Source organism: Balaenoptera musculus, chromosome 4 (genome assembly GCF_009873245.2).
Source record: "Balaenoptera musculus isolate JJ_BM4_2016_0621 chromosome 4, mBalMus1.pri.v3, whole genome shotgun sequence".
Lineage (NCBI taxonomy): Eukaryota > Metazoa > Chordata > Mammalia > Artiodactyla > Balaenopteridae > Balaenoptera > Balaenoptera musculus.
Window position 1 is genome coordinate 74456608 of NC_045788.1, and position 27490 is coordinate 74484097.

General features: G+C 46.0%; 1 protein-coding gene across 2 annotated transcripts in view; it reads left to right on the forward strand.

The window, feature by feature from the left end:
• Positions 1-26908, forward strand: part of HEG1 (heart development protein with EGF like domains 1) — an 84284-nt gene extending 57376 nt beyond the window's left edge. Inside the window, exons 14-18 of one of the 2 annotated variants that reach the window (XM_036850080.1) lie at positions 4111-4153; positions 4286-4323; positions 15126-15213; positions 19040-19214; positions 21781-26908. In XM_036850080.1, the coding sequence (XP_036705975.1) occupies positions 4111-4153; positions 4286-4323; positions 15126-15213; positions 19040-19214; positions 21781-21930 (494 nt within the window). In that variant the 3' untranslated portion in view covers positions 21931-26908. Of the gene's footprint in view, positions 1-4110; positions 4154-4285; positions 4324-7626; positions 8442-15125; positions 15214-19039; positions 19215-21780 lie in introns of those variants that run through there. The other variant, XM_036850081.1, reaches the window with a different exon arrangement.
• Positions 26909-27490: the final 582 nt, after the last annotated feature.

Genomic DNA, 27490 nt, shown 5'->3' on the forward strand with positions numbered 1-27490 from the left:
TTCAAGTCCAGAGCACTGGGTACCCTGACTTACGAAACCCTGCTGCAATTCATGATCACAGGAAAACTAGCAACATAAAGGCATCACGTAGCCTTAGGCCTCGCATCACATGAGAACGTGTATGGCCCAGTTTTCCTGCTCAGTCAATGCCTGCTGGTGACAGATGTACTGGAATCTGAGTTAAAATGGCATCCTGGGGAAAGATGACATGCCACTTATTTCTGTCAGGACTTCCCATTAGAGGAGAGGATAAAAATACATTTCAGGGCAGTGCTCTCATCCTGAGCTTCAGACCCTCTGACTTAGGTGCTTTGAAAGTGCACCTCCTCAGCTCTGCACACAGGCCCTGGTTGGGGTTTGAAGAGGGGGACCAACTCTGTGGGGCAACAGGCCTGATTCTGAAGCTCACAGCGCTTCTCAGTGCCCTGTCAGTCTGCCGCTTTGATACCGAGGTGATGCTTCTTAGTTCCCTCTTATCTGGTTTCATGCAAAGTGCTCCTGGCCCGTCTTAGAACCTGGGACACTGAGTCCACTTCATGTGTGAAGGTAACCTCTGCTGACGTCCATGTGTGCTGGAGGCCGTGTGGCTACGTGGGGCAGAGTAGCAGTCGTTTCTGTACGCAGTGCCTCTGCAATTTCAGGCGGCCTCAAGAGCAGCCCTGCCACCTTTGCTTCTGGCTGGCGTGAGTCATTTCCCTCTCTTTCCAAGTCAGTAGTTCTATAATTGTGTCGCTTACAGACTAGCATTAGCAATAGCAGAGCTGTCAGAGATTTACCAGATGCAGTGACACAGGCACCGGAAACCTTATGTCTATCAAGTAATGACCGGAGAATCGGCATAAGAAAACCGTGGTTAGCTTTTGGGCTTGTGGCCGAGGCCCTGTGCAGCCTGCTTTCTGCGGTATCCTGTTGGTTAGATTTTCACCCATGGCCATCAGAGCTCCATGAATGGATCCCGGAGCTCCCTGGGCCACAGCCCGGTCAGCTGGGTTCTGAGGGGTTACAGTGACATCTTCTGGCCATTGGTGCTGGAGCACGGGGATAGTTAAAAGAAGTACCCTCTCGGACACCTCAAATCCAGGGTCAGTCCCTGGTGTAAATCGAGGATAAAGGCATGTGGGTGTGTGTTTTCTAAATCTCTGCAATTAGCAGTTGTACATTAGCAACTGTATATTGTTCTTTATTGTATGCACACACACAGCTTCTCAGTGTCTCACATAAAATGTCTTCACCAGACTTTCAAAGCATCGTGTAAAATTAAAGTAGGTGTCCTTCCCGTAGATGTCTTAGCTTCCTTCCATCATGCAGATATCCTGATGAATTCCAGCCACCTGTTTGCAGGTCTCTTTCTCTGACTAGACTGCAGATACCTTGGGTGCCTGTCTCTAGAATATGCTTGCACATTATGGGGTTCCATAAATGTCTGTTGAATGAACAGTTGGATGATAGGGCAGCATATATGATAGGACAAGATTGGCAGGACTTGATCTGGTTTCGTGCAAGGGAACAAAAGAGCCCTGAAAACTCCACCATGTACTTCTGACCTTTTATTTAAAAGTCCAGAAGGCTCAAATTTGCTTGTGTTCCATATCAATAGGGGAAGCCCACTTTGGGTGTATATGCTGGCTGTTGCCACATTCATTTCATCTTCAGTGTTCTGCGGGTCAGGGTCCCTCTAGGGCATGGAGATGAGGAGCTGGATCCCAAGGCGCACTGGAGTGCCTTATGACAAGGTTTCCCTTCCAAGAGCCCCTAGAGCAGCGCCAGGCCCACGGTAGCACTCAGTCTTTGATGAATGACTGAATGAACCCATCTGAAATAAGGAAATATCATTACACCAGGGAGCCGGGCCACTTCTGAAGCTAAGTGAAAACAGCCCAGCCCATCAGCTCACAGGCAGGACAAGAGATGGACCTGACATCTGGCTGGATGACAGCCACAGGGTGGAAAGCTCCCACCCAGCAGATGAGGGTTGGGTGGGTAGATCTGACGTAAAAATATTTCCAGGAAGAAGTGTTCAGAATAGAACAGACTAGTGTGACATCAGCCTGCCTCAGTGCTGAGATGGGTGGGGCAGAGTCACTGGGACGCCAGCAGTCCCCGTGTAGCTGCCCTGCGGACAGAGCCATGGCTCATCCAGGGGCGGCTTCCCCTGCTCCCACGACCCGGCCATAGCACAGGGACTGCCAGGGCGTGGTGCTTTCCACGCCAGGGAGACAGGAGGTCTCAGCTTGTTCCTTAGACAAGGCCCCAGCTGAGTAAGGCCAGCTCAGAGAGAGAACTCAGAGGTATCAAAGATTTGGGAGAGGGGCCTCATTTCTCTTCCCTGAAGTGGGATATGATTATGCTCTACCTTGTTGCAAAAAAGATTTGAAGTGCCTAAAATGAAAATTCATGGTAACAAAATGAGATTTAATTTAAAAGGTAAATCAGGTTGAAGGAGAAATAAAATGACTACTTTGTTGAGGCTAGAAGGAAAATGAATATGCAGAAAGATATACCTTAAGTTCCCGCATGTTTCCTAAAGATAGGCCACTCACTCAAGTTCTGAGGCAGAGAGCAACATGATTTTGAAAGAAGTGGCGACCATCAAATAAAGTAGAGTTCTTTAGGCCCATCCTCATTTTTCTAGGCCCCAGGGCCCAAGAGAAGTTTCTCTGCAGCATCCACATCACGAGGTTACTGAGTGGTATTGTGGCAATGTGGTCCATGACAGCCTGTGGTAAATACCCTAGGGGCTTGCCTGGAGCTGCTGCTAGTAATAGATTGCCCTTAATAAAGAGGGCGGAGCTCAGGAACAGTGATTCCAGGGGGCCAAACAGTGCAGCGCAGGCTCACAGCTCTCATGATCTGCTGTGAGAGAATTTAGATCATTTAGAACAGTATTTTCCAAACCATTCCACAAAACTCTAGTGATATATCGATCGTCTATGACAACAAAATAGATACTAGAAACATTTAGTGTCTAACATTAAAAAACAGAAGGAAGAAAAAAGTTAAGCACATCTACGTAGTTAATATTATTATGCACTGATCCTTAAAGGAGGATGCGGGAGGTCTGTGAGAGACCTCCCATCCCAGCCTGCAGGGCGTGCAGCCTCTGAGCCACGTGTGCTGCTGGCACTCACGTCTCACCATCAGCGTGTGTGCCATCTGTCCAGAGATCGCCGCTCTACGCTATGTACCTTTTCTTACCTGTGATTCTTGTATGCAGCGCATGGCATACATCAATCATGAATCAAATTTCTATCATTCCTTGCAGCAGTGAATTTGTCCGAGAGGAGATTTTTTATTGTCTACTTTCATCCAAGCATGCATTACAGCTCATGGTGTTCTGTCAGCTTATTGTAATGCTGAAAATGTTCTGTGATCAGATCAATTCAGGAACTGCTGATCTAGGGGAATGGCTGGCCCACAGGCCTTCAGTGAAGCAGTGGTCCATGAGCTGCACTGCCAGAGGGTTCAAAGCTATGGTCTTGGGTGATGTGCCGATTAGGGCTCATCTAGGTATGTCTAGAATCCCCTACACAGACCACAGGGTGAGCGTTCTCTTATGGAAACTGAGGCCCCCACCAGGACCATGGCTCTGAAGGTGTCACAGCTCTCACTTCCTCATGGAAGGGGGTTGATAGAGCCAACAGCTGGTTAAAGGTTTGACTTACGTTAAAGAAGGTGAAGCACTTGTCTTTGAGTTTACGGAAGGATGTTACACAGGGGCCATGGAGAACTTCCAAAAATAATTGCATATGTTGGATAATAATTACAGCTACAAACAGTTAGTGGTTACTATGTGCTAGGTGCTGTGCTAAGTCATTTGCATGCCTTATTTTACTTAATCTCCTCCAAGAAACTATAAAACAGATATTATTATTATCCTCTTTTTTATAGCTGGGAAGCTGAGAATCACTAAGAGGTTAAGAATTTTTTTGATAAAATTGAGTTGAGCTGGCAACAGTATTTAGGCCAGGTTTTAGGTAATTCTAAAGCTGTTTGTAGCCTGCTGGATCTAGAATACTGTTGTGGCCTTTAGGGTGGCTGGTTTTATTAACTGTCAGTTTGGACCAAGGGAAGTCAATAGACACGTTCCTGGATTTTCCTTTTCTCTTTCAGCCTGTGAAGATGGATATAGGCTTGAAAATGAAACCTGTATGAGGTAGGCTCCGTGTTCATTTATTCTGATGAATTTGTTCCAAACCTTATTTAGAAGTTACTTAGGTAAATTGCCTCAGTTATTTCTTTTGATATTTGAAACTAATCCTTATTCTTTTTCTTTGTTGACTTGCAGTTGCCCATTCGGCCTTGGTGGTCTCAACTGTGGAAACCGTAAGTATGCAGAAGTCCCGAGTTCTGCGTGGGCAGGGCTGGCACGGCTGTTGGCACGCAGGGTGTCTGTCCCCTCCTCTTGTCCTCAGTTCACATCTGCTGTCTTCCCAGCTCCTGTGCTGGGAGGAAAGCAGGGCGCTCTCCAGGGACTGGAGGTTTGTAGGGGAGATAAACACTTTCCTAAATAGCCTGACTGTGGAGTGTTAATCAGTACATTAGGCATGAGGTTTGAGGCAGAGAGGGAGGGACCACACCCAAGGAGAATAGAAGAGCCTCCTGGGTAGTTTCTTGGAGGGGATGGAATTGGAGGTTTGGGAAGACTTTGACTGGCAGGTATGGAGGGAGAAGGAATCCAGGCAGAGGGAACAACCTAAACAAAGGTCTTGGGGCAGCTTGGGCCCGTGGTTTTCAGGGACAGTGTGTAAGTGGGTGTGGCTGAGGACAGAAAGAGAGGAATGGGGGATTAGGTCGGCAGAGTATGTGGGGACCAAACTGTTGGGACTTTCGATGGAGTCTGAGAGTTAAGGTTTTAATCAGTAGCCACTGTGGCACTAGCAAGAGTCTTAGAGCAGGAAAGCAGTTTGATCAAGAAAATCAAGTCGGGCTGCCGTGAGGAGGACAGAGGACAGAGGAGAACGTGGGGCCGTTTAGACCAGTATCGTTGGGGCGGGGGTCAGGGCTGGACGCAGACTTGGGGGGGGTCCCCTGCTGCTAGCTGACGTCAGTGCTCCCGGGTACAAGAGGGTTGAGTGGCGGTGACTGTGCCCGTGGCGAGTTTCACAGTTAATTCACTTCTTTGAGAGAAGCGGTTGGGATTCATTCCAGATCACTTTCACTGACATTTTCTTATACTGAGACCTGAGAAATTACAGTCACCCTCAAAATTGTTGAAAGAAATTCTGGGATACAGGATGTAGCAGGAATAGTAACACTCACTATTTTAGGACAGCTTTGTCCCTCATTCCATAGAATCTGCCAACAGTCCATATTCTAAGTTTACTAGACCACAAGTAGACATGACTTTATTTAACAAGAGATGCTCCTCTCACCCCATCAGTCAGAAATTCCAAGTGTTTTAAAAGCTCTTATGCCAGAAATGGGGCGGGGGGTGAAGACTAGATAGATATTTCTTTTTTTTTTTAAATTATTGATTTTATTTATTTATTTAAATTAATTAATTTATTTGGCTGTGTTGGGTCTTCATTGCTGCGCGCAGGCTTTCTCTAGTTGCGGCGAGCGGGGGCCACTCTACGTTGCGGTGCGTGGGCTTCTCATCGCGCTGGCTTCTCTTGTTGCGGAGCACAGGCTCTAGGCGCGCGGGCTTCAGTAGTTGTGGCACACAGGCTCTAGAGCACAGGCTCAGTAGTTGTGGTGCACGGGCTTAGTTGCTCCGCGGCATGTGGGATCTTCTCGGACCAGGGCTTGAACCCACGTCCCCTGCATTGGCAGGCGGATTCTTAACCACTGCACCACCACGGAAGCCCTAGATATTTCTTATTATGGCACAATATCACAGGTGTACTTGGTTTTATAAGAGCGTGAGTGAGACAGGGTGACGCGCGTGGAGATGTGACCATCTCGGGGCAGGGAGCAGGAGGTGAGAGAGCCACCTGCCAGTCCTCCCGGGGCCCCTTGGCCCTGACAGGCCTCTCATAGGATGAGGCAGTACTTCTAACCTGCTTGTAGTCAAACAGCTCCCTAAATAGGTTTTACTAGAAAATGCTTCATATTTCTCAGGAAATGGAAGAGTGAAAATGGATACAGGGAAAAGCCCTAGGAAGGGCTGAAGGAAAGGGGAGTGAGCTGCCGGGCGTTGTTCTAAGTGGCAGTGAGTGATTTGCTTTTCAGAGATCATTAACTACTGTATATGTGGAGAGGATATACCACTACATCCACTGACTGTTCTGTGAGTTCCTGTGTCTCCGCGTTATGTGGGTCGGGGTCTTGGAAGCAGCAGAATTTCTCTCTGTTCCTGAGACTTCTTTTTGCTCCCTTTTATCCGAGTCATCACGATCATGTCCAGCAGAGGGCAGACTCCAGCCTGGAGGGCTAGCTCCCGGCCACCTTTTGTGGGTGACTCTGGTTAACTCTGAGGGTGTGAATACCACTTTATGACTTTGATATCAGTCTTAGTGTCAGTGTTGCAAAGCAATTAATAGTCACTGATAATAAGAAGCACCTGCCAACAGCCCCTTTCTCTGCGCTCTCAGATCAGCCCTGGTGTGGGTTAAGGAATCCGGAGCACCTGATTTCATCCCCACCTATGGCGATAACACCGTATGAGTTCTGTGGTTTGTCACTCAGTGTTTTGTGCCAAATAGCAGAGCTCTACCACCCACCCCTGTCCCTTCTGCTGTCACCACCAGAGACAGCAAGTGCCTTCTTGGAGGTCTGGCTCAGGCTGGATCTTTTTTTTTTTTTTTTTTTTTTTTTTTTTTAATTTTTAATTTTTAATTTCATATTGGATCTCCCTTTCTTGTCCCTAAATGACATCCTGTGAATGTTCCATACATATTCAGCCGTCACATTCGATTGTTCAAAGTCCAATCCAGTTCACAAACCAACCTCAAAAGTGGTTTAAATCTTATCGCTTTTCCCCAAAGCCGGCTGGGTGCTGTGTCGCAGACCTGAGGTGAGGGATGGAGTGGGCACAACTTTCACTCCTCCCCTTCATCTGTTCCACTCTCCCTGCCCTGTTCAACAGTCAGATTGCAGATGTAAGCAGTCATAGTAAATGTTTTAGGCTTGTAACGTTAATTAAAATTAAATTCCCCAAATCACAGCCCTGGAAAAAGGCAGTATTGAGTCAACTTCTGTGTCCTTCTTGAGTGACCGTTTGTCACCTTCCTTAAACCAAATGTATTCCCCTCTCATCCATAAGCGGATAGCAAGCATTCCGCTAGTATTATTTCCCTAAATGCATACGATGAATCCTCTTCCATGAAAGAAAAAAGAAAAAGGAAAATTCTAAGGAGCTAAAGACTTCCAGCAGCACATTAACTTGCTTCGTACAGATTTTCATCCCAGAGAAAGGATGTTGAATATTTGTGGAAGGCAGGCTGATCCCCAAATATGTCAGGCTGGATCTTTTATAGAAAAGAAACACTGCTCTCTGCAGGCTTCTGGGGACACACACTCTGCTGCCCAAGCCCCGTGAGACGGGGAGCCCAGCTCTGTCCAGCCACGCACGTGGCCCTGCGATTCCCTCACGCCTACATTCCTGGGAGTCAGCCAGCTCTAATACATTCTGGCTGCAGGCATAACCTCTGACTGCCTTTCTAAAAGTCCCTATTCGCTTTCTAGTGGTGCCCAGATTTCACTCGTCGCTCCTCACAGAGAATATCCTTCAAACTGGAGCCGGCAGGACAAGTTCTCCTCTCAAGTCCCTGAGTCCCTGAGGCGGTGCGGGCCCAGCTGGACCCCTCTGCGCACCTGGCAAGGCTGCTCACACCAGGCAGAGCAGGGCTGCACCTGTCTTATCACTGCTCGTTTTAATTTTCTTTCCATGTGAAATATGCCTCTTTATGCCGCAGATTCCAACAATCCTGTCTCTGATACCACTCGTCCGATGGCCCCAGAATACTTACAGACTTGTTGTCACAATGTCCCTCACTTCCCCTTGCCCCTCCAGCCTTTTTTAGGTGTGCGTGTTTCCTCCTTGGCTTGAATTTTATAGAGGCTCCTCCTCACAGTTTTATTATATCTCTCATGACCTTGTGGTTTGCTTCACCTTTTTTCTCTTTTTAAAGTAAGTGAATTTTGTCTTTTTATAACGTAAAAACAACACATGCCCATTAATTTTCCTTCTTTAACCCAAGTTAATTAGAAAATAGATACAAGGGAAGAAGAAAACTAAAATCAAGCCTTATCACCCATTAAACACATCACTCAATACCCTGGTGTATATCCTTGCTACTAATGCTGGTCAGTAGGACCAGCAGAAACCACAGCACCTAGGACCTTGTTAGAGATGCAGCATTTCAGGCCTCTCCACTCCAGACCTACTGAATCAGAATCTGAATTTTAACCAGACCCCTAGATTTGGTTAATATGCAGATTTGTATACATATCAAAGTTTAGGAAGCAGTACACCAGAGGTATGTATGTGTGTGTCTTTTTAACAGAAATCGGGTCTCACAGAATAAACTGTTTTGTAACCCGCCTTTAAACCTAGTCAACTGAGCAGTGTTTTCATTTACATAATTTTATAAGGCCACTTTTGATAGTTCTGTGGAGTTCTACTCTCTGGATATGTCCTAATTTACATAACCACTCCCCTCTTATGATCAATTTTACATCTTTCTTTACAGTCCCATCCTCTAAGCTGTTCTTCTGTTTGTGGTTAGTGTCACTTTGTGATGATAGAACACACATAGTTTTCCCAGATTACCTTCTTCTGGCCGCAGACATTTTTATCCATCCCTCCTTCTTATCCACACCACGTCCTTCTGCAGGTCATCCTTTCCATTCGGGTGTCCTGCGTCTCTCCAGTGGGGATGTGGAGTCTCTTTCCCCGTGGCTGGGCCTCTTCGTCCTCCTCCAGTGAAACCAGACATTCACCTTAAAGGTCCTCCTGCCATGTCTTCCCACCCCACAGTCTGGTGGCAGGTGTAGAAATTGTCCTTTAATGGTCTTCACCTTGTTGTTACATTGGGCTTAGAACTCAAACCAGTGGAAATGCTATGTGTTGGCAAGAGTCACTCGTAACAAACTGCTTAGGAGGACGAAGAGATCATTAATTATCCAGCAGTCAGCTGGAAGTCTCATGCAGCTAAAAGCAAACAACTCACTTTGTGCCGGAACTGAAAGGAAGCAGCTTTGGGAGAGGGGAATGCTGCCCTGTCCCTACTCTTGAGTGTTATGGCCGCACTACAGCCTGTAGATGTGCGAAAGGCAAATTTCAAGAGGTACAGCGGAAAAAACAAACAAAAAAAAGAATGCTGTGAACAGGGTTCTAAAGGAAAGATGATGCAAGAGGAGTGGAAAGATTTAAAAGGCAGAATTCTAACCACACGTCACTAATGAACACAGTGAAGGGGAAGGGAAGAGAACTAAATGAATTTTAAAATAAAACGAATGTGGCCACCTGGAAAGGTCTGTAATGAGTTCAAGAGTTTTAAAGGAAGGCCTACGGGTTAGTACGATTCTGACACCAATTCCAATGTGTGTTTTTCCACATCACTAAGCCAGTTATCTCAGTTCTGACACTATCTCCAGGTAGATCCCACAGCTTAAGGGCTCGGTCCACAAGACTTCCCCACCCCACTCCCCCAACGGAAGCCAATCCCACGTCCAGGTTGTCACCTGTGCTTCTGACCAGCGGGCTGTAGATGGAGGTTCCAGTGACCCCCCTCCCTGCGTTCCATTAATTTGCTGTACTGGCTCGCAGAACTCAGGAAACATTTTAGTAGATTACCAGTTTATTATGAAAGGATAGAACTCAGGAACATCCGGATGGAAGAGAGACTCAGGGCCAGGTTGGGGGATGGACCCGGAATGTCCATGCCCTCTCCCAGCGCGGCACCTTCCCCTCATCTCCCAGTGTTCACCAACCTGGAGCTCTCAGAACCCCGTCCTTCTGGCTTTTCATGGCAGCTTCATGACACAGGCTCGGTTGATTAAATCATTGGCCATTGGTGACTGAAGTCAGTCTCCAGCCCCTCTCCCCTCCCAGGAGGTTAGGGGGGTAGGACCAACAGTTCTAACCAGCTAATCATGAGTTTGGTTTCCCTGGCAACCAATCTCCATCCAAGGGTTTCCTAAGGGCTTTCCAAAAGTCACCTCATTAACATAACAAAAGACACCTCTGCTCTCCAGGCTTAGGAAATTCCCAGGGTTTTAGGAGCTGTGCTTGGAACAAGGACCGGGAACAGATACGTATTTCTTATAAATCAGTATCACAGTTGACTAAGGTTATTCTGGAGTAAGTAAACCTAGCTGGCTTGAACAACAAAGATGGTTTATTGGAAGGCTCCTGGGGTAAGTCATGGAATTCCAGCATCAGGAATGGCAAGAATCAGGGAGTTGTGGAGAGTCACAGCAACAGGAGATTGGCGCCTTCTTTTCAGAGCACACGTTAACGTGGATCCGTCTTCATCCCTGTCTCTACTCGTGCTGTGGGTCTGTGCACAGGCTTTCTGCCTCACAATGGAAAATAGGCTCACCAAAGAGCTTCGAGTGCGTGTCACTGGCTTAGTCATTTTGAAATAGAAGGTTCTGTCTCTCTCCCAGAATGAGATTCCTGGGAAGGAATGAATTGATCCAGTTTGGATCTTGTGCTTACTCCCAGACCAAACCCCTATGGCTGGGGATGGTGTTACATGTATAAGCATGACCACCCCACTGTACCCTGCATGTGGAGGGGGGTGGACAGTTCCCATAAGGGGGTTGACTAAGCAGACAGTCCTGTAGATTCCATCCAAATAAGCATATAAGCAAGGACAGATATAGCCTCCGGGAAAGACTAAGGCCCAGAATGGGTTGGTTTAATGAAAAACGGCAACAGCAATGACAGCAACATCAACCTATGATCAAACCACAAGAAGAATAACGTAAAGATAGAGCCATTGCTTGGGAAAGACTGTGAAATGTCAGCAAATGTCCAAGACAAAGTAAGTGAAGAATTCCAGGTTCATCATTCTGCAGGATCTCTTCAAAGTAAGAAGGATAGGACAGATGAACCTAAGACAGCACACATGGCCTTCGTTCTCACCTTAATAAACAAACATTCAGGGAACCTACAGGACTAGTGAACGTTACAGTAGGGGTTGATTTACAGTCCCATGCACTGTACATCATCATGTGGCCTCATAATAAATATAAAGTCAGTCCCCAAGTGTGAAAGATCAGTTGTAGTTCATGAGCTGACTTGACCACAGGTATGAGAAAAAAGATCTGTGGGTTATATTGTCCACAAGCTTATTACAAGTTTCCAGTGACACGGCTGCCAAAGAACAACAAACGACTCTTTAAAAAATGTATGTGTATAAAGTAAATTATATATGTACATATATACACATACAATTTCTAGATTTAGAGGAGGTTGTGTGTATCTGCGTGTTTATATAAACACATGAATAAAATTTGGGAAATAAAGAAAAACATGAAGAAGAAAGTACCAGTCAATTATTACCCGAGGCAGTGCTGAAGTCAGTGAACATTTTTGTGAGTTCTCTGCCAGGCGCTTTCTCTGTGCTCACGTGCACAGAGGTCTTCGGCTTGCAGTCCAGCATTCTTTTCTCTCCTACATAATTTAAGCCAGTGCCACCCAAGGTCTGGCCTTCCAGTTGGCAGTGTCTCCATCCCCCAGAAGCTTACTGGAGATACAACTTGTTGGCCTAGCCCAGACCTGCTGAATCAAATCTCTTGGGGTGGGGACCAGGCATCTGAGTTTTAACAAGTCCTCTGGGTGAGTCAGATGGGCAGGAAAAGTTTGAGAAGCACTTGTCTATATCAGTGTGTTTTGTTTCAAGGGGGCAAATTATGCTCAGAAACCAAGAGGTGATCTTTACCAACATTTTATTTAAACACAGGTTGACTGTGGGGATTATAATTTCACAGGGCAGTAACATACAGGATGTCTCTTAATAAGTCAATAAAGAAATAACAGCCCAAACTAATGACATACTTATCACACTGTTGTTCCGGGAAAGGGGAGATGGAAGGAATAAAGTCCAAACTTAATTGAGGTGTACCTTTCAACAAGTTGGTTCTCAGGAGAGACGGTTCAGCAGATTTCCAACTGTCAGTGCAAAAACCACAATCCTTGTTTCCAGAGCGTGTTGCTAGGGAATCAGGACGCTCGTGTTGACAGGCAAGATGATCTTTGTGAGGCCACCGCGCTGCCCGGCTTCCACCACTACCGGTAGAAGAGCCCCCTTTACCATGGGAGGAGCTGGTGCCCCAGGGTCTTCGGAGAGCTATTTAGATCAGCAAAGGATAGCCTTGTCCAGACCGAACACTCACAAGAGTCCCCACAAACTCTGAGTATTTAGAGTCTAAATGTCCCCTTGCTCATGTTGCTTCTTCATAGGTTCTTATTAAGCCCCCAGCCGCACTAGTAAGTGCTGTCGGCAGCCACAGATGTGGATGCTGACATCCTGAAATACATTTTCACTTTTATATCAAATCAATAACTTCATTCATTTTTTTTTTTTTTTTGGCCGTGCCCAGTGGCTTGCGGGATCTTAGTTCCCCAACCAGCGATTGAACCCTGGCCCTGGCAGTGAAAGTGCCAAGTTCTAACCACTGGACCGCCAGGGAGCTCCCCAATAACTTCATTCTTAAAAACAACTTCATTCTTGTCACAAACAAGGGGACCTGAAATCATATAAAACCACCTCATAATACGGCACCCCTCAAAGTGTGGGAGCTGTGAACTGGGACAGGACGGCGACAAGGTGATACAGAAACGGAGAGTAAGCACTTAGAATCGTTTACGCCGACATGGCTGTGACACCCAAGCATGGGATCCTTTGTAAAATAAATAGCTTTGTTGTATTTTACGGAAGTATCGGTCTGAAGTAGATGCCTTAAAAAAAGGAGAGAAGGAAATTCATGATAGTTGGTGCCTGGGGGGAAAGACAAGAGGAACAAATGAGACTTTATTTTCTTCATTTAAAAATAATATCCAAAAGCACAGGCCAAGAAGAACTGGTCCTTAACCACAGATAGTTTGGAAAGCACTGGTCTACGCTGCCTTTGTCTCTTTTTAGACACAACACAGGTGCTTGTTTCAAAGGGAAACCTGCCACAGCTGCAGCAACTTGCAAGGGTCACTTCTAAAATGAGTGCTCGCTTGTTTTGCCAGAAGTGAGAAAACATGAACTTGGTGTGGAGGGATAAGCAAGAACTAGACTTTGGTCTCTGGTGAGGGACAAAGGCAGCTACTGTAGGTTTTTTGAGGCAGGGAAATGGCACGGTCAGATTCGGTTTTTGCAGTGAGTGGGCAAGACTGGGCACGGGAGCATGAGTTAGGAGGTGATTACAGTTGTCTGGTCAGCAGTCGATGCTGGCTTAGGGTAATGTTGGTGGAGATAAAGGGAAGTCGACAAATTCAAGAGATTTGTCTTTTGTTCTCACTTTTTAAAAAATGAAGCTTGAGTAGATGTGTCAGGAGGTGAGGGAGAGAATTAACTCATTCCTTGGTTTGGCTTTGTTTCCTGGATATCTTAATACTGATGGTTTTTCATAGTAATCAGGTTTCTGTGCTATTTATTTCAAGAAAGGACAGGTAAATGGTTGCATGACTTGTATTTGCTCTTCTCTCACAGTCTGCTCATTGTCAGCTCTGTGCATTATCCTTTGACTTTACCTGGATACCTAGAGAGTATGGTTCCATCCTAATTTACTATAGGAAACCTGGTCATTGGCTCTTTTTTTTTTTTTCATCCTGGACCTTACAACCTGAGAGCACAATTATAATCATATTTCCACAGCAAAAAACAATCTGAATATTTAATAGATTTTATTGAAAATACGTTTTCCAGAAATATATAGGTATAAAACCAATTAATTAAAATTTTAATATTGTTTATTATATATGATATGTGCTAGCTTATGTGACTACTAATTTCTGGTAATTAAATTCAATGTGTATGTGCTGAGACTACCCAGTTTCTAGCATGGGTTATGCAGTGATTCTCAGACTCTGGGTAACATTTCTTATAAAATTGTGAAATCTAGCCTAGGGTTGCCTTCTTTTTATTTTATCAAGTAAGAACCTAAAACCAAATTAAAAAAATTTTACATCTACTATCACCATCAATTCAAAAATTTTTAAAAACAATTAACCACCAAGGGTGGGAAGTAGCCAAGAAAATATTCTCTTTTTTTCCAATTACTTTTTCAAAAGCAGCTTTACTGGAGGCATAATTTACACATGATAAAATGCATCCGTATTTAGTGAGGAAAAAAAGTAGGAAGGACCAAATTTTAGAAGGTACTAAAACTAGGGAAAAAACAACCCAAATGAGTTTAGTTTTTGAAAAATGTATGCATCTCTTTTATTTTTCTCATCTGATCGTGGATTGGTAACAATGTCATCGGGCTGGTCTGCAGGTAGAATTTGGGAGCCCCCATTCTTGGAGTGTCTGAGAAAGAGAAACTCTGCTCAAAATAGTATAGGGGAGGGATAATCATTTTCCCTCTACCCTTCTAGATTCTTGGCTGACACCCCCCCCCCACTCCCATTAAAAGCCAGAGTAACAGGAGAAAAAAACAATTTTAGTTATGCGCATACACACGGGAGCCCCGTAAAGATATGAGACTCAAAAGGCAGCCAGATGATTGAGGCTCATATACCCTCCTGAGCTGAGGAAAGGGCCAGGGATCTAGGGCTTCAAAGGGGAAGATGCAATTTACAGGAAAGTGAGAAGAGGAAATGTTTGGGACACAAAGGTTGCGTGCCAAGCAGATAAGTCTCTCAGGTGAAAAAGTTATCTCTGGTATTAGCTCTCTTCCTGGTACAAGCCTCTTCCTAATGTAAATTTCCCTTACAAAAGGGTAATTAATCCTCAGTTTTCAGAGTTTCTCCTGTGTCTGCAGTTTCTCAAAAATATCAGCTCAAAATAATAAATATACCAAAGAGGCATATTTGGGGATGGCACATTCTGCTCCCCTTCAACTGAGAGAATGCAGAGCTAGTCCCGAGCAGCCTTTGCTGGGGGCCCAGAAGATGAAAAGTGGTCACCAGCTGAGGCGTGGGGTAGCCACGGGGCAGGGAAGGGGGCCATTTTTTGGTATTCTTTTATTCATTCATTACCTCTTACCAATCCACTTTTTTCCTTTTTAAACCTGTTTAGCCTATCAGCTTATCACTGTGGTGATCGCGGCAGCGGGAGGTGGGCTTCTACTCATCCTGGGCATCGCACTGATTGTTACCTGTTGCAGGTGAGTGGCAAGAGTCCACATTTTAATTCTCCTTCTTTGCCTGTGCTAAGCAAGGGTCATTTTTACCCCTTTTAAAGAATGTTCTGGGGTGGTTTACAGTATTAAATTGTAATGAATGACTGAACCATTTAAAAGAAGGAAAAAGGGAAATTCATGATAGGTAGTACCCATCTGGGAAAGAAAAGGACAGCAAATGGGATTTTTACTAAAAAGCACAAAAGCACAAGCAACAGAAGAAAAAGATAGATCGGACTTCATCAAAATTAAAACTTCTCTGCTTCAAAGAACACTATCAAGAAAGTGAAAAAGACAACCCACAGAAGGGGAGAAGGTATTTGCAAATCATATGTCTAGTAAAAGACTTGTATCTAAAATATATAAGGAATCCTTACAACTCAGTAATAAAAAGGTGAAACCGCAGAACGCATTTTGGGACTTAGTAGAGCGTAGGTTCTTCTGTCTTGGTGCAGAAAGAATTCAGCAAAGTGATAGATAAGAAGTGATTTATCAGAATAGGATGCTTGTGAGGTTTACAGGCCGGCGGGCAAGAGGGCGCCACACTAAGAACTTAGTGGGCTACAGTTTTATAATCAAAGGAAGACCACTGTTGGGTGGATGTCAAGCTTCCATCATCAGCTCCTCCTCCACATCAGGCGGGGGAGTTTTCTTGTCCCTACGTGGTGAAGCCGGGACTGTCATGGCACTATTTAAATAAGCAGAAGGGTGGTAACATATGCTAAAAATGGTACATCATCTCAGGTTTTAGTATAATGTCATCTTTGCCCTGTATGTTTGTTTTTAGTGCATGCAAAGGAGCATGTCCTAGGAATTATTAACTTACTGACCTTACTGGGCAGGATGTGGGTCTCATTTGACCATTGTTTTACTGTTTGGGGGCATGTCTCATGCGTCTGTTGCTAAGCAAGCCAGCTTGGTTTTGTGGTTAAGTAAACCTGCTTTCTTGAGTGATCATTAACTTACAGGGGTCTCCCATGCTTTTTTCTTTACTTATCCCTTAGTGGGATCAACTATTTAATCACCTATTTTGTCCCTTTACTCTGTCCCTATCAAAGGCAACCCAATTAAAAGTGGGCAAAGAACTTGAATAGTCATTCCTCCAAAGAAGATACACAAATGCCCAATAAATATATGCAAAGATGTTCAATGTCATTATCCGTCAGGGAAGTGCTGTCAGAACTAACCTCAGATACCACTTCACACCCACTGAGATGGCTACTAAAGCAAACCAACAAAAACCAGAAAATAACAAGTGTTGGTGAGAATGTGGGAAAAGTAGAACGCTCAGACACTGCTGGTGGAAACGTAAAGTGGTGTAGTCACTTCGAAAAAGTCTGGCAGTTCCTCAGAACGTTAAGCAGAATTGCCATCCGACCCAGCACTTCCACTCTTCTACCAAGAGAAATGAAAACGGGTGTTCACACAGAACCATGTACACAAGTATTCACAGCAGCATTGTTCGTAACAGCCAAAAGGCGAAAATAACCCCAATATCCATCAACTGATGGATAGCTAAACAAAACGTGATATATCCATACAATGGAATATTATTTGCCATAAAAAGGAATGAAATACTGAAACGCGCTGTAACATGCATGAACCTTGAAAATAGTATGCTATGTGAATTAAGCCAGTCACAAAAGACCACACATGTATGGTTCCATTTATTTGAATGTCCAAAATAGGCAAATCAAATAGAGACAGAAAGTAGATTGTCAGTTGCCTAGGCCTGGATGGGCAGGGGGAGAACTGGGGAGTAATGGCTAAGGCGTGTGGGGTTTCTTTCTGGGGTGATGAAATTGTTCCAAAGTTGCACAACTGACGGTTGCACAACTCTGAATATACTAAAAGCCATTGACTTCTACACTTCTTAAATAAAATTTTTGACTGCGTTGAGTCTTCATTGCCGCACGCAGGCTTTTCTCTAGTTGCGGCGAGCGTGGGCCACTCTTCGCTGCGGTGTGCGGGCTTCTCATTGCGGTGGCCTTTCCTGTTGCGGAGCACGGCCTCTAGGGTGCGCGGGCTTCAGTAGTTGCGGCACACGGGCTCGGTAGCTGTGGCTCGTGGGCTCCAGAGCACAGGTTCAGTAGTTGTGGCGCATGGGCTTAGTTGCTCCGCGGCATGTGGGACCTTCCAGGACCAGGGCTCTAACCCGTGTCCCCTGCATTGGCAGGCAGATTCCTAACCGCTGCGCCACCAGGGAAGCCCGACTTTTACACTTTAAATGGGAAAATTAAGAAGCAAACAAAGACGAAAGGGATTGCCTGGAATATTTAACAGTGGAGAGGTGGCAGGCATGTGGATGGGCAGACAGTAGTAAACTTGGCTCTAGGCTTCCTGGACAGCAGTGGGATTGGGTTTTGATTGGAAAAGGAAGAAAAAGAAAGGAATTGGTTCCCTTCTCTGTGGTTATTCAGATCAGGGAAAACTCAGACTTCTGATTTAGATGATAATAAATGGCAGGAATTATCCTAACATAGCAGATGGAGGGGACCTACAAAATAGCAAGTTATCTTTTCAACCATTGACCTGAAGGACATTTTAAGGTATCCTCTATCTCCAGGAATGCTGCAGAGAGCAAGCTGCTCCAACTGCCCATCCAGGGATGCAGGCCTCATGGTTCAGCCCATGCCTGTCATTTACAACATTGCAATCAAAGCATCAGAGATAAACTGTGTGAATGGAAAGAAAAATCTGGGTATGAGACTAGGAGCTAGAGAGATAGACTTTGAGCGCTCCAGGAGACAGAAGCCTCCTATCTGCTCAGTGTCCTGTACCAGGTAGTATAGCCGTCTGGGGAAAGAGAGCCTGTGACTATTGGTCCCTGGGAGAAGGTGGCTGTAGATCATAAGTCATTGTTTGAGACAAGATGCTTCAGCCCCCAGGGAGCAACACAGTGGCAGGTCTGTTCTCAACTTGTAAGAAGGGACAACGCCTAAGCCCCATGCTGGACGTTTGGTTTTAAGATCCTGAATGATTTGGTGCCTTCCCTAGAACGTTTACTTACAGGAAAGCCAGGTGTAGAGGCAGGAAACTCCAGATTATCTTACCCAGGACAAATATCGCTAAAAATGTCTGATTCGCGGCCCATTACAGAAGGTGAATAACACATCCTCCAACAGTTTCCGGTCAGAGAACTCTCACCACTAGGGGACTTGTCCTAGGGTTTCCCTGCCCCGCTGACATGAGAATCTGTATGGGTATATACACAGGTGGGCATTTCTGCGAACAAAACATACTATTTTCATGGTTCATGAAGTAGCTTCATGCAGTGGAACAGCACTGGCTGGGGAGTTGGGAGGCCTGAATTCTGGCCCCAGCTTTACTAGTAGCAAACTGTGACCCCAGGACAAGTCACATCCTTCACAAAGCCAGAGTTGCCCCATCCCCAGAGCTCCTCAAGCAGGTTGGGAACTGCTGGACTAAAGAACCCTAAAGGCCCTTCCCGCTGCAACATCTTATGAATTTATGACTTGTTTCCCTGGCTGACCCCACGGTGCAGTGATCTCTGTCCCCCAGAACAGTCTAAATCTGCTCCACTGCAGCTGTCTTTGTCCTCTCTACCCCCGATAACCTGACCCTTTGGGTTGGAAGATTTTTTGCATCTTTTTTTTGCACCTAATTGCATTTTTATAGGCAAATACTAAAAATAATAGCAACAATAATAACATTCCTCAGTGGGCAGCTACAAAAAAATACAGTGGTATCTTTAGGTCTGATTTTCCTTGCCAAAAACTAGATGGTGCTTTCACAGATAGCATTTCTTCACAGAACTTATTTCAGTTTTCAAAATTTTTTTACCTTGCAGAAAGAATAAAAACGACATAAGCAAGCTCATCTTCAAAAGTGGGGATTTCCAAATGTCCCCATATGCTGAGTACCCCAAGAACCCTCGCTCACAAGAATGGGGCCGAGAAGCTATTGAAATGCATGAGAATGGAAGCACCAAAAACCTCCTCCAGATGACGGATGTCTATTACTCGGTGTGTATTCCCACGCCCAGGTGACCTCCCGGCTCCAGTTTCCTCGGAGAATTAAAGGGATTCTGTTTTTTCTGTTTGTTCTGGGTTTTTCTTGGTTTTGTTTTTCTGGTCTCGACACGTGGCTTTCGGGATCTCAGTTCCCTGACCTGGGATTAAACCCGGGCCACAGCAGTGAAAGCCCGGAATCCTAACCACTAGGCAACTAGAGAACTCCCAAGGGATTCTGTTTTGCTGTAGTAAAAGCACTCCAGCTCATTAAGGGTTAAAAAGAATGGTGGCGTACGCCTCTTATTCACATAGTTTAATATTCAATTTACTTACTATCTATTTGCATGGGATTTATTAGTTTCAACATTGAGATATGAAGAGTATTTCCACAGAGCACAGTATATACTTTATGAGGTTGCAGCAGTAACCTTCTTGTCACACTGAACTTGCTTTTAAGTTACAGGATTGGAAGGTAAAAGATAGAGAAAGAATTTAGTGGTATTTAGCCTTTGGCCCTTTCATTTTTATCTCTTGTCTGCCATGCTTTACATCATGTGGTTGGGTAGTTGAAACTGAGGGATTGGGAAAAGGTATAAAGAGAACAATTCAGTGTCATCCTCAACCAGCACTTGTCAGAGGTTTGGAAGATTCAATAGGTCTTTAATAATTTGCTATGTCCAGCCCTGGAGTGCATCATTTGGAAAGATGGGAGACCACCTTGAACCCTTGCTTCTTCTGTCCCACATTGAATAACCCATGTCATATTCCCATGCCTGCTCAGTTCTTTCATGTTATACTGCATCAGCCATAAAGCAAACACAGGCGGTGATACCTGAGCTGAAAAATAAACAGCTGTCAAGTGACTTCTCCTGCCTTGCGGAACTGTTAGAAGTATAGCAGTAAACGTGAAACCTTGCCCTAAGGTTTCAAGGGACTTAATAGCTTTAGGCAATCCTGTTAACAGACTGAACAACCACTCTGGTTGCTATGGAGATTAACCTGTGTGTTCAGACTTTGGATGGGAGGGGCATTCATGCTAAGGAAGCTGTAGTTTCAATGGACTCCGAAAAATTTGAACCTGGCTTGGAGGAAGAACAAAAAGAAATAAGGGGAAAGATAAATGTACATACAAAGATAGATCTAGTTTGAATGTTTCCGTTGATATTTTTGCATAGGGGCTTTGCCTTACCCTCTGTTTGTCAGGAAAGTCTTTTTCCTCTGATAACTGCAGCCGTAACTAAGCAGGTATCTCTCCCAGGGGTACCCGCACACTTACAACCTTCACTAGGCCCTCCTCAGCCCCCAGGCAGCACCAGGACAGAGCAACTGACAGGCCTACAGCATCACAGGACCCACCTTTGCTGCGCATTCCCAGGCCATTAGCTGAAGAGTTGTCTTAAGTAGATGCACTCACAAACTTACACGAACCCCATTTTCATTTCAGACAGTAGGCTGAGCAGTCTGTAGAAGCAGAGCCTAAGCTGTCACCTGAGGGAGTGGGCTGTCCCTCACAGTGGTCTCAGGTGTACACTGGGCTCTCCTGGGATCCACGTTATAATAAGCAGAAACTAGGGTTTTGTTTCTATAAGCCGACATGTCTCCCTGAAGGAGGGCCTCCTCAAAGTAGCCAGGGCCTTCCCCAGGGGCTCCTTTTGCGTTAGGTAGGTAGTCACAACCCACTAAGCTGGGACCTGGTCAGAGACACCTGAGAATCAGCTGGCCTCCTGCTTTGGGGTCCTAACTCCACCTCCGACAGGTGGCCTTGTGAAGGTCAGTCCCCCATTCTCGGCAGGGACAATAGCGTTCTGCTAAATACCAGAGAGGGTTTAAAGCCATTGTGCTTCGCAGAGAAACTCTTTTTTTAAAAGTCAAAATGATAATCAGATAATAATTACTCTTGATAATAATCAAGATAATAATTAACCCAGGTCTTTTCCTACGTTGGTCTAAAATCACTGGGCTGCTCTTGGGACTTCCCTGGTGGCGCAGTGGTTAAGAATCCTCCTGCCAATGCAGGGGACACAGGTTCGAGCCCTGGGCCGGGAAGACCCCACATGCCGTGGAGCAACCAAGCACGCAAGCCACAGCTACTGAGCCTGCGCTCTAGAGCCTGCGAGCCACAACTACTGAAGCCCGCGCGCCTAGAGCCCGTGCTCTGCAACAAGAGAAGCCACCGCAATGAGAAGCCCACGCACCGCAACGAAGAGCAGCCCCGCTCGCCGCAACCAGAGAAAGCCCGCACGCAGCAACGAAGACCCAACACAGCCAAAAATAAATAAATAAATAAATAAATAAATAAATAAAATTTAATAAAATAAAATAAAAATGACTGGGCTGCTCTTGATTATGTAATGTTTCTAAAAACCCCCTTTTAAAATATGGGCAAAGGGATCCCAGTTTCCATAGAGAGACGACCTGGGAGGTCCTGACTTCTAGGTCAGACCTTGCTCTGCTATGTATAGCTGCCTCCATCTTAAATTCGTCAAAATATAGCATTCATTGTTTCTTGTTTCTTAACTATTAAATTTAAACCCAAGAATAATAAACTGACTTTTCTTCTTTTCTCTTTGGCCACCAGCCTACAGGTGTAAGGAATCCTGAACTTGAACGAAATGGACTCTACCCGGCCTACACTGGATTGCCAGGATCACGGCATTCTTGCATTTTCCCCGGACAGTATAACCCATCTTTCATCAGCGATGAGAGCAGGAGAAGAGACTACTTCTAAGTGCAGCAGAGAGAGGGGCCCGTTGCTGCGACTGCACCAGCGGAGCACCTCCCGCCGGCCGCTCCCAGGACTTGTGCAGCCACACCTGAGTGGCCAGCGGAGAGGGGACGGGCGTGGGGGGGTGTGTGACCACAGTGGAAGGGGACAGCTGGAGCCCGTGGACGTGGAGCTGCAGGCTGCTCATCCGGCACCTTCATTGCTACTGTGAATGTGAACACGGGCCAGTACGGTAGAGTTCCCGCATGACTGCAGCTTGGCCGTGGCTTCGGGGTGACTGTTAATTAGGGCTGATCATCAGGCATCAGTGCAAGGACCCAGGTTTTCCTTAGTTTGCACTTTAGTAAATGCAAAAGTAGGGAGGGAGGTCTCCTTTTGGATGTTTCTCAAGACTGCTCCAGAAAGAAGGCCTCTTTTACTCGGGCACTTCCATAGGCCTCAATTTGGTGATTCATTTACAGCAAAATACCGGCTCTTTTGTTGTTTTCCTGCCCAGTAGCTACGTGCTGAACGACAGATGCCGATGGACACACCACTAGTGTTTGGAGATGCTGGAGCTTAACACACCCTCTTAAGTCGTCTCGTGCTATGTTCTCCAAACAAACCCCCAAAATGAGGAACTGAAATTTGTGAGGCACAGCACACAATTCCAGTTTGTTTTCTTTAGTCAAGGTGACACATTTATCTAGGATTATCTTTTTTCCCTTTGCAGTTACATCTGGATCAGGGCAAAACAACTTCCATTTGGTTCTAGTTAGACGCATCCAGCTGCCCCATAGTGAGGCCCAGCAAGCACTGGACGAAGGCCCTGGTGGAAGGGTGCCATCCCTGAGGGCAGTGCATGGTGCGTGGGCTCTGACCTCCATCCTTGAGGCCGAGGCTGCTACATGTGGAGTAGAAGTGGAGAGCTCAGTGCGGGTTGGGTCTGAGCTGGTACTTCACCACTAATGGAGAAGCAGCTTTTGTTGTTGCTGCAGCTGAACATGGTTAGGGAAACGGGCTGAATAGGCGTATTCGATTTTCTGAAACACCAGTGCTTTGGGAAGCCGGGCGTGCGGTTCCTGAGGAAGACTAGGGAGCTGGGCTGGAGCTACACGTGAGCCTGCTTACCCACCAGTGCGGCATCTTTGCCAGTAGCACCGATCTCGTCCGCAAACTCAGTGTCGGTTGAGTGGTTCAGCCAACCACTCAAAGCTATTTATTCATTGAAGAAATAACTTATTTTCTCTCAAACAGTAATTTGTAACTCTTTGTACTACTACGGAGTTCCCTCCAGAAACATGGGTATAATTCAAGTCAGCATTGGAGAACTAAAGACTTCTGGCCAGTTAGGGAGTTGAGCGTTTGCCTTGGGGAAGGAAATTCCACGCGTCTTACTTAACGGTGGCTGAAACGTGGGTCCTGCGAGGGGGGCATATCCAGTGCTGTGCCTTTAACTGCTGCTTGTGGACCTGTGATCGTTCTCACCTGCCTTTGAACATCCTGGTTCGGGATGAAGTGAAGAGAACACAGAGGTAAAAGAATTGTTCCCACCCTGAAGCTCGGAGCTCAGTGGCACCCACACTTCTGGAAATGGTGCAGCCTTTGGAGACGGTTCTGTCCCGGGCATGGTTGTTTCTTCAAGGTTCTCTAAGCTCTTCAGAATGAATCTAATCATTAGTCTTATGTAATCCTCGTCCAAACAGTTTTAAGTGCAAACTCCTGAGTCCCGTGGTCTCCACGAGTCACCATTTCCCTGCTGCAGCAGGAGTACTAGTCAGCTGTGATACCACTTAGTAGTTTAAATTGCATTCATCTCATGAGATAGATACAAAAAGAATTCTGTTTTGTTAGTGGGTGCCAACTTAAAATTTCAGAGCATCCCCTTTTAGAAATCTCGGGTCTGGCCTCTCTCCGTGCAACCGAACGGCCGTCTGTGCCTCGTGATCTCCCGTCTAACTGGAGAGCTCGAGCTCCTGCACTCAGCACACCTGAGCCAGCAGGCCGGGGCCTGAGGGAGGCGGCTGCTTCCGGGCTTTGGCCGCAGAGCCTCGCTTGCCCCCGGGACCCGGAGCCACAATGGGGGCTGTCCCCAGGCATACAGGCCTGCTGCCTCCAGCTGACAGATCATCGCCTGTGCCAGGGTCGGAAGCTGTATGCTTCACGACGTGAAGCATTCTGTCCCCAAAGCATCCTGGAGCAGAATCTCAAGATCCAGAAAAGAGTGTGCTGTGAGTTCCAAGAATGCTTTCCTGGGAGTGGCTTTTGTGCATGTGAAGTGGATTAAGAGCGCTGTTTTTCCTTTTACTGCGAAAAAGGGAGGCCCCCTGCAAGGTTGAGTTCACATCGTATCTGCCGTTTCTAGGAGGCTTGCAGGGTTGGGGGCGGGTGGCCGTGCCAGTGCCGGCTGCTTGCGTGGGTAAGGAAGGCAGAGGCTGGCTTTGTTCCTGCTTGGGGTTAAATACCTCTAGAGGGTCCTCCCTGAGCCGAGACACAGCTGGTGGGGCGGCAGCCCCTGGGATGGGGGACAGGCTGGCTGCACCCCTGGTGAGCAGAAGCCCTCGCCTCCGGCACAGGTGCTGTGTCAGTCCCTGTACCTGGCGTGTGCGAGCCCTGTGCACAGAAATGCCTGGGTCCTGCGTGGGAGCCCCACAGCTGGGGGCGGTGGAGGAAGCTGCCCATGAGACACTCAGACGTCTGCAGGGAAGGGTGAGGCCGCGTGGAAACCCATGTCCCGCAGCAGGCGGAGCACGGTGACTCTCAAGGCAGGGAGATGCTCACTGGGGCCTCCCGGCATCTGCAGGTTTTGTCGAAGCTCCAGAGGGTCTTATTTCTGGTGTCTTTTCCTCTTGCCCCATGAGCCAGCCCAGGGCACTAGAGACAATTTAGAAAGCCTGAATAGTCCCAACAGGCATCTCATGTGTTCCCACCACATCCCGGCTCTGTGCAGCGTACGTGGCCTTACCGCACCCTTGTAAGGTGGGTGTGAGAGAGCCCATTTCTCGGACATGGGACCCTTCAGAGGGGATAAGTACCTTGCCTTGGAGGGCCAGGACTCAAACCCTTCTGCCTGGCTTGTTCTCGCTGTACCTCTTGCCTCACCTCCCTGGCAGATGCCTCACCATCCAGTGTCAAAGAGAGCTGGAGAGAGCGGGCTTAAAATAAAAGTTGTTTATTTTAAGAACTTTAATATTATTAAACAGTAACTAAACTAATGCCATGAAGTACAAAAGCAAAATGTTGAAACAGTCCTTTCAGGTCTGTTGTTACATGTGTTTCTTGGATGCTTGCGGTCGTCATCAAGGTAACAGTGGCTGGCTCATGCTTGTTAGCAAGAAGCATATTGGTACGTGGCTTTGGTTGAGGGAGGTGTATGGTGATGACCTGGGTGCTTGACAGACACGGCCAGACTTAGACGTCTATCTGAGGGCTGCCTTGCCCTGCTCCCGCGGTGAAGCCATGTTTCCCACGTACTGGAAGCGTGTTTTTGTGAACATGATCCGAGTCTGGAACATATTCAGTTGAAATGTCTTAAATGCTGACAAATCTTCCTCCTTTGACAAAAGTTTGTTTTCAGAAGCAGCTAAGTCATTTAGAGCCAAAATTGCTGAGTGGATAGTGTAATCAAGCTGGCTGATAGCATTTGAGGTCAAAAACTAAGATGTAACCGTTAAGTTCTTGAAGAGGTCGTTCTTAATGTTGGCCCCAATGGGAGGGCGACATCTTTGCAAGATGAGGCTGGATGGCTGCCCACGAAAATGTCATTGAAGGATGATATTCATTCAGATGTGAAAGTTCCCAGAGCAGACACATCAGGGTCACTCCTCACATGTGGCTTCTTGGGGCCTCCATTAAGCCATCTTGCCCACTGGTGGTACCCCCAGGTGGGTGCCTGTAACTCCATGAATGCTGCCTGCAGAAGCAAGAATGTTCAGGCCAGCTGCTTCTGGCTTAGTTTAGCCTAACACACCCCAAACTAGGGTTTTGACCCATGGTTCTAAGATACACTGATTTCAAAACTAGAGCACTTCTTTGGAGAGAGGAAGAAAGCAGTGTTCAGTATCTCAGTATTTTGTATCTTATTGAAAACCACCTTTAGTATCAGAGATATTTTTTCTGTGTGAAAACTTCTGTGGGGATTAGAAGGGACATTTCATTTCCTTCTTCTTGACAAAGCGTCATTCTGAGGTTCTCATGTGCATTTTTGGAAATAGATACGGTTTTGTAGAGTTGGCTGTTAAGTATATGCTCTTTTTTCTTTTTCTTTTCTTGGCTCCCCAGAGAAGGAACCTGGTTAAACTACTAGAAAGATTAAAGTTTTAAACGTCAGTTAATTTGTTGTGCTAAAGTATCTTTTCAAGAGTGTTATAATCCATCCTATTTGGTGTGAAGTGCTCACAGAAAACCCTGTGAAACCAAAGGGGACAATTGAGGTCTAAAAAAAGACATATCTTAGACTGGCTCTGTTCTCATGGCATTTTAAAGAGGATATTTAAAAGGATTTGCACATTAGATTCTAGCTTTATCCTTTTTTTCTTGGATACATAATAATGCACTTCAGGTGCAGAGTTCTTGGATAGGAAGGATGGGACTAGACAGGGATGGGATGGAACCTGTCTAGCTGGGAAACTAACCCAGGTTTCTGTATTACTTCGCCTATTTCTTAAAAGATCTCTCATCATGGGTTGCTGTGAGTTTTGTTAATGTTTGTGTTGCTGGATTTATGGTTAAATGAAGCATGTAGCTGGAAGATGAACTTCTGAGTTTTCACATTGTCCCAGATTTCTCCTTGCAGACCTTTAAACCTTAGCCCCTGGTTGATTGTGTTAAATCCATTATGAGAATGTTATTTAAAGTTGTATTATAATTGCAACCTCCACGAATTATTCAGTACTGTAGCAGCAAAGTATTTGTAAGAATTCGATTATTTTTATACTTATATCCACTGTAAGTCTGGCGTTCTAGTCAGTAAAATGATGCAATAAAATCAATATCATTTTCACTGTGTTTTTCTCGTCATAACAAACAAACCACAGCAGACTGCAACAAGTTCATTTTTATGAGGGCATCATTTAAACAACAGAGCTGCACTGTGAACTCTTACATGGCACATGTAGGGGATGAGTCATTTCTGTATCCTCAGTGCCTATAACAAGTGAGGAAATATGCTTTTTTTTTTTTTTTATAAAGCACATTTAAAACACTGTAACTGACTTTATTTATTTATTTATTTTTGGCTGTGTTGGGTCTTCGTTTCTGTGCGAGGGCTTTCTCTAGTTGTGGCGAGCGGGGGCCACTCTTCATCGCGGTGCGCGGGCCTCTCACTATCGCGGCCTCTCTTGTTGCGGAGCACAGGCTCCAGACGCGCAGGCTCAGTAGTTGTGGCTCACAGGCCCAGTTGCTCTGCGACATGTGGGATCTTCCCAGACCAGGGCTCGAACCCATGTCCCCTGCATTGGCAGGCGGATTCTCAACCACTGCACCACCAGGGAAGCCCAGGAAATATGCTTTTGATGATGGATGGATGGGCAGACGGATCAGGCATAGCACCTGCTTTTGTTTACTTTTCTTTCTGCTGGTTGGA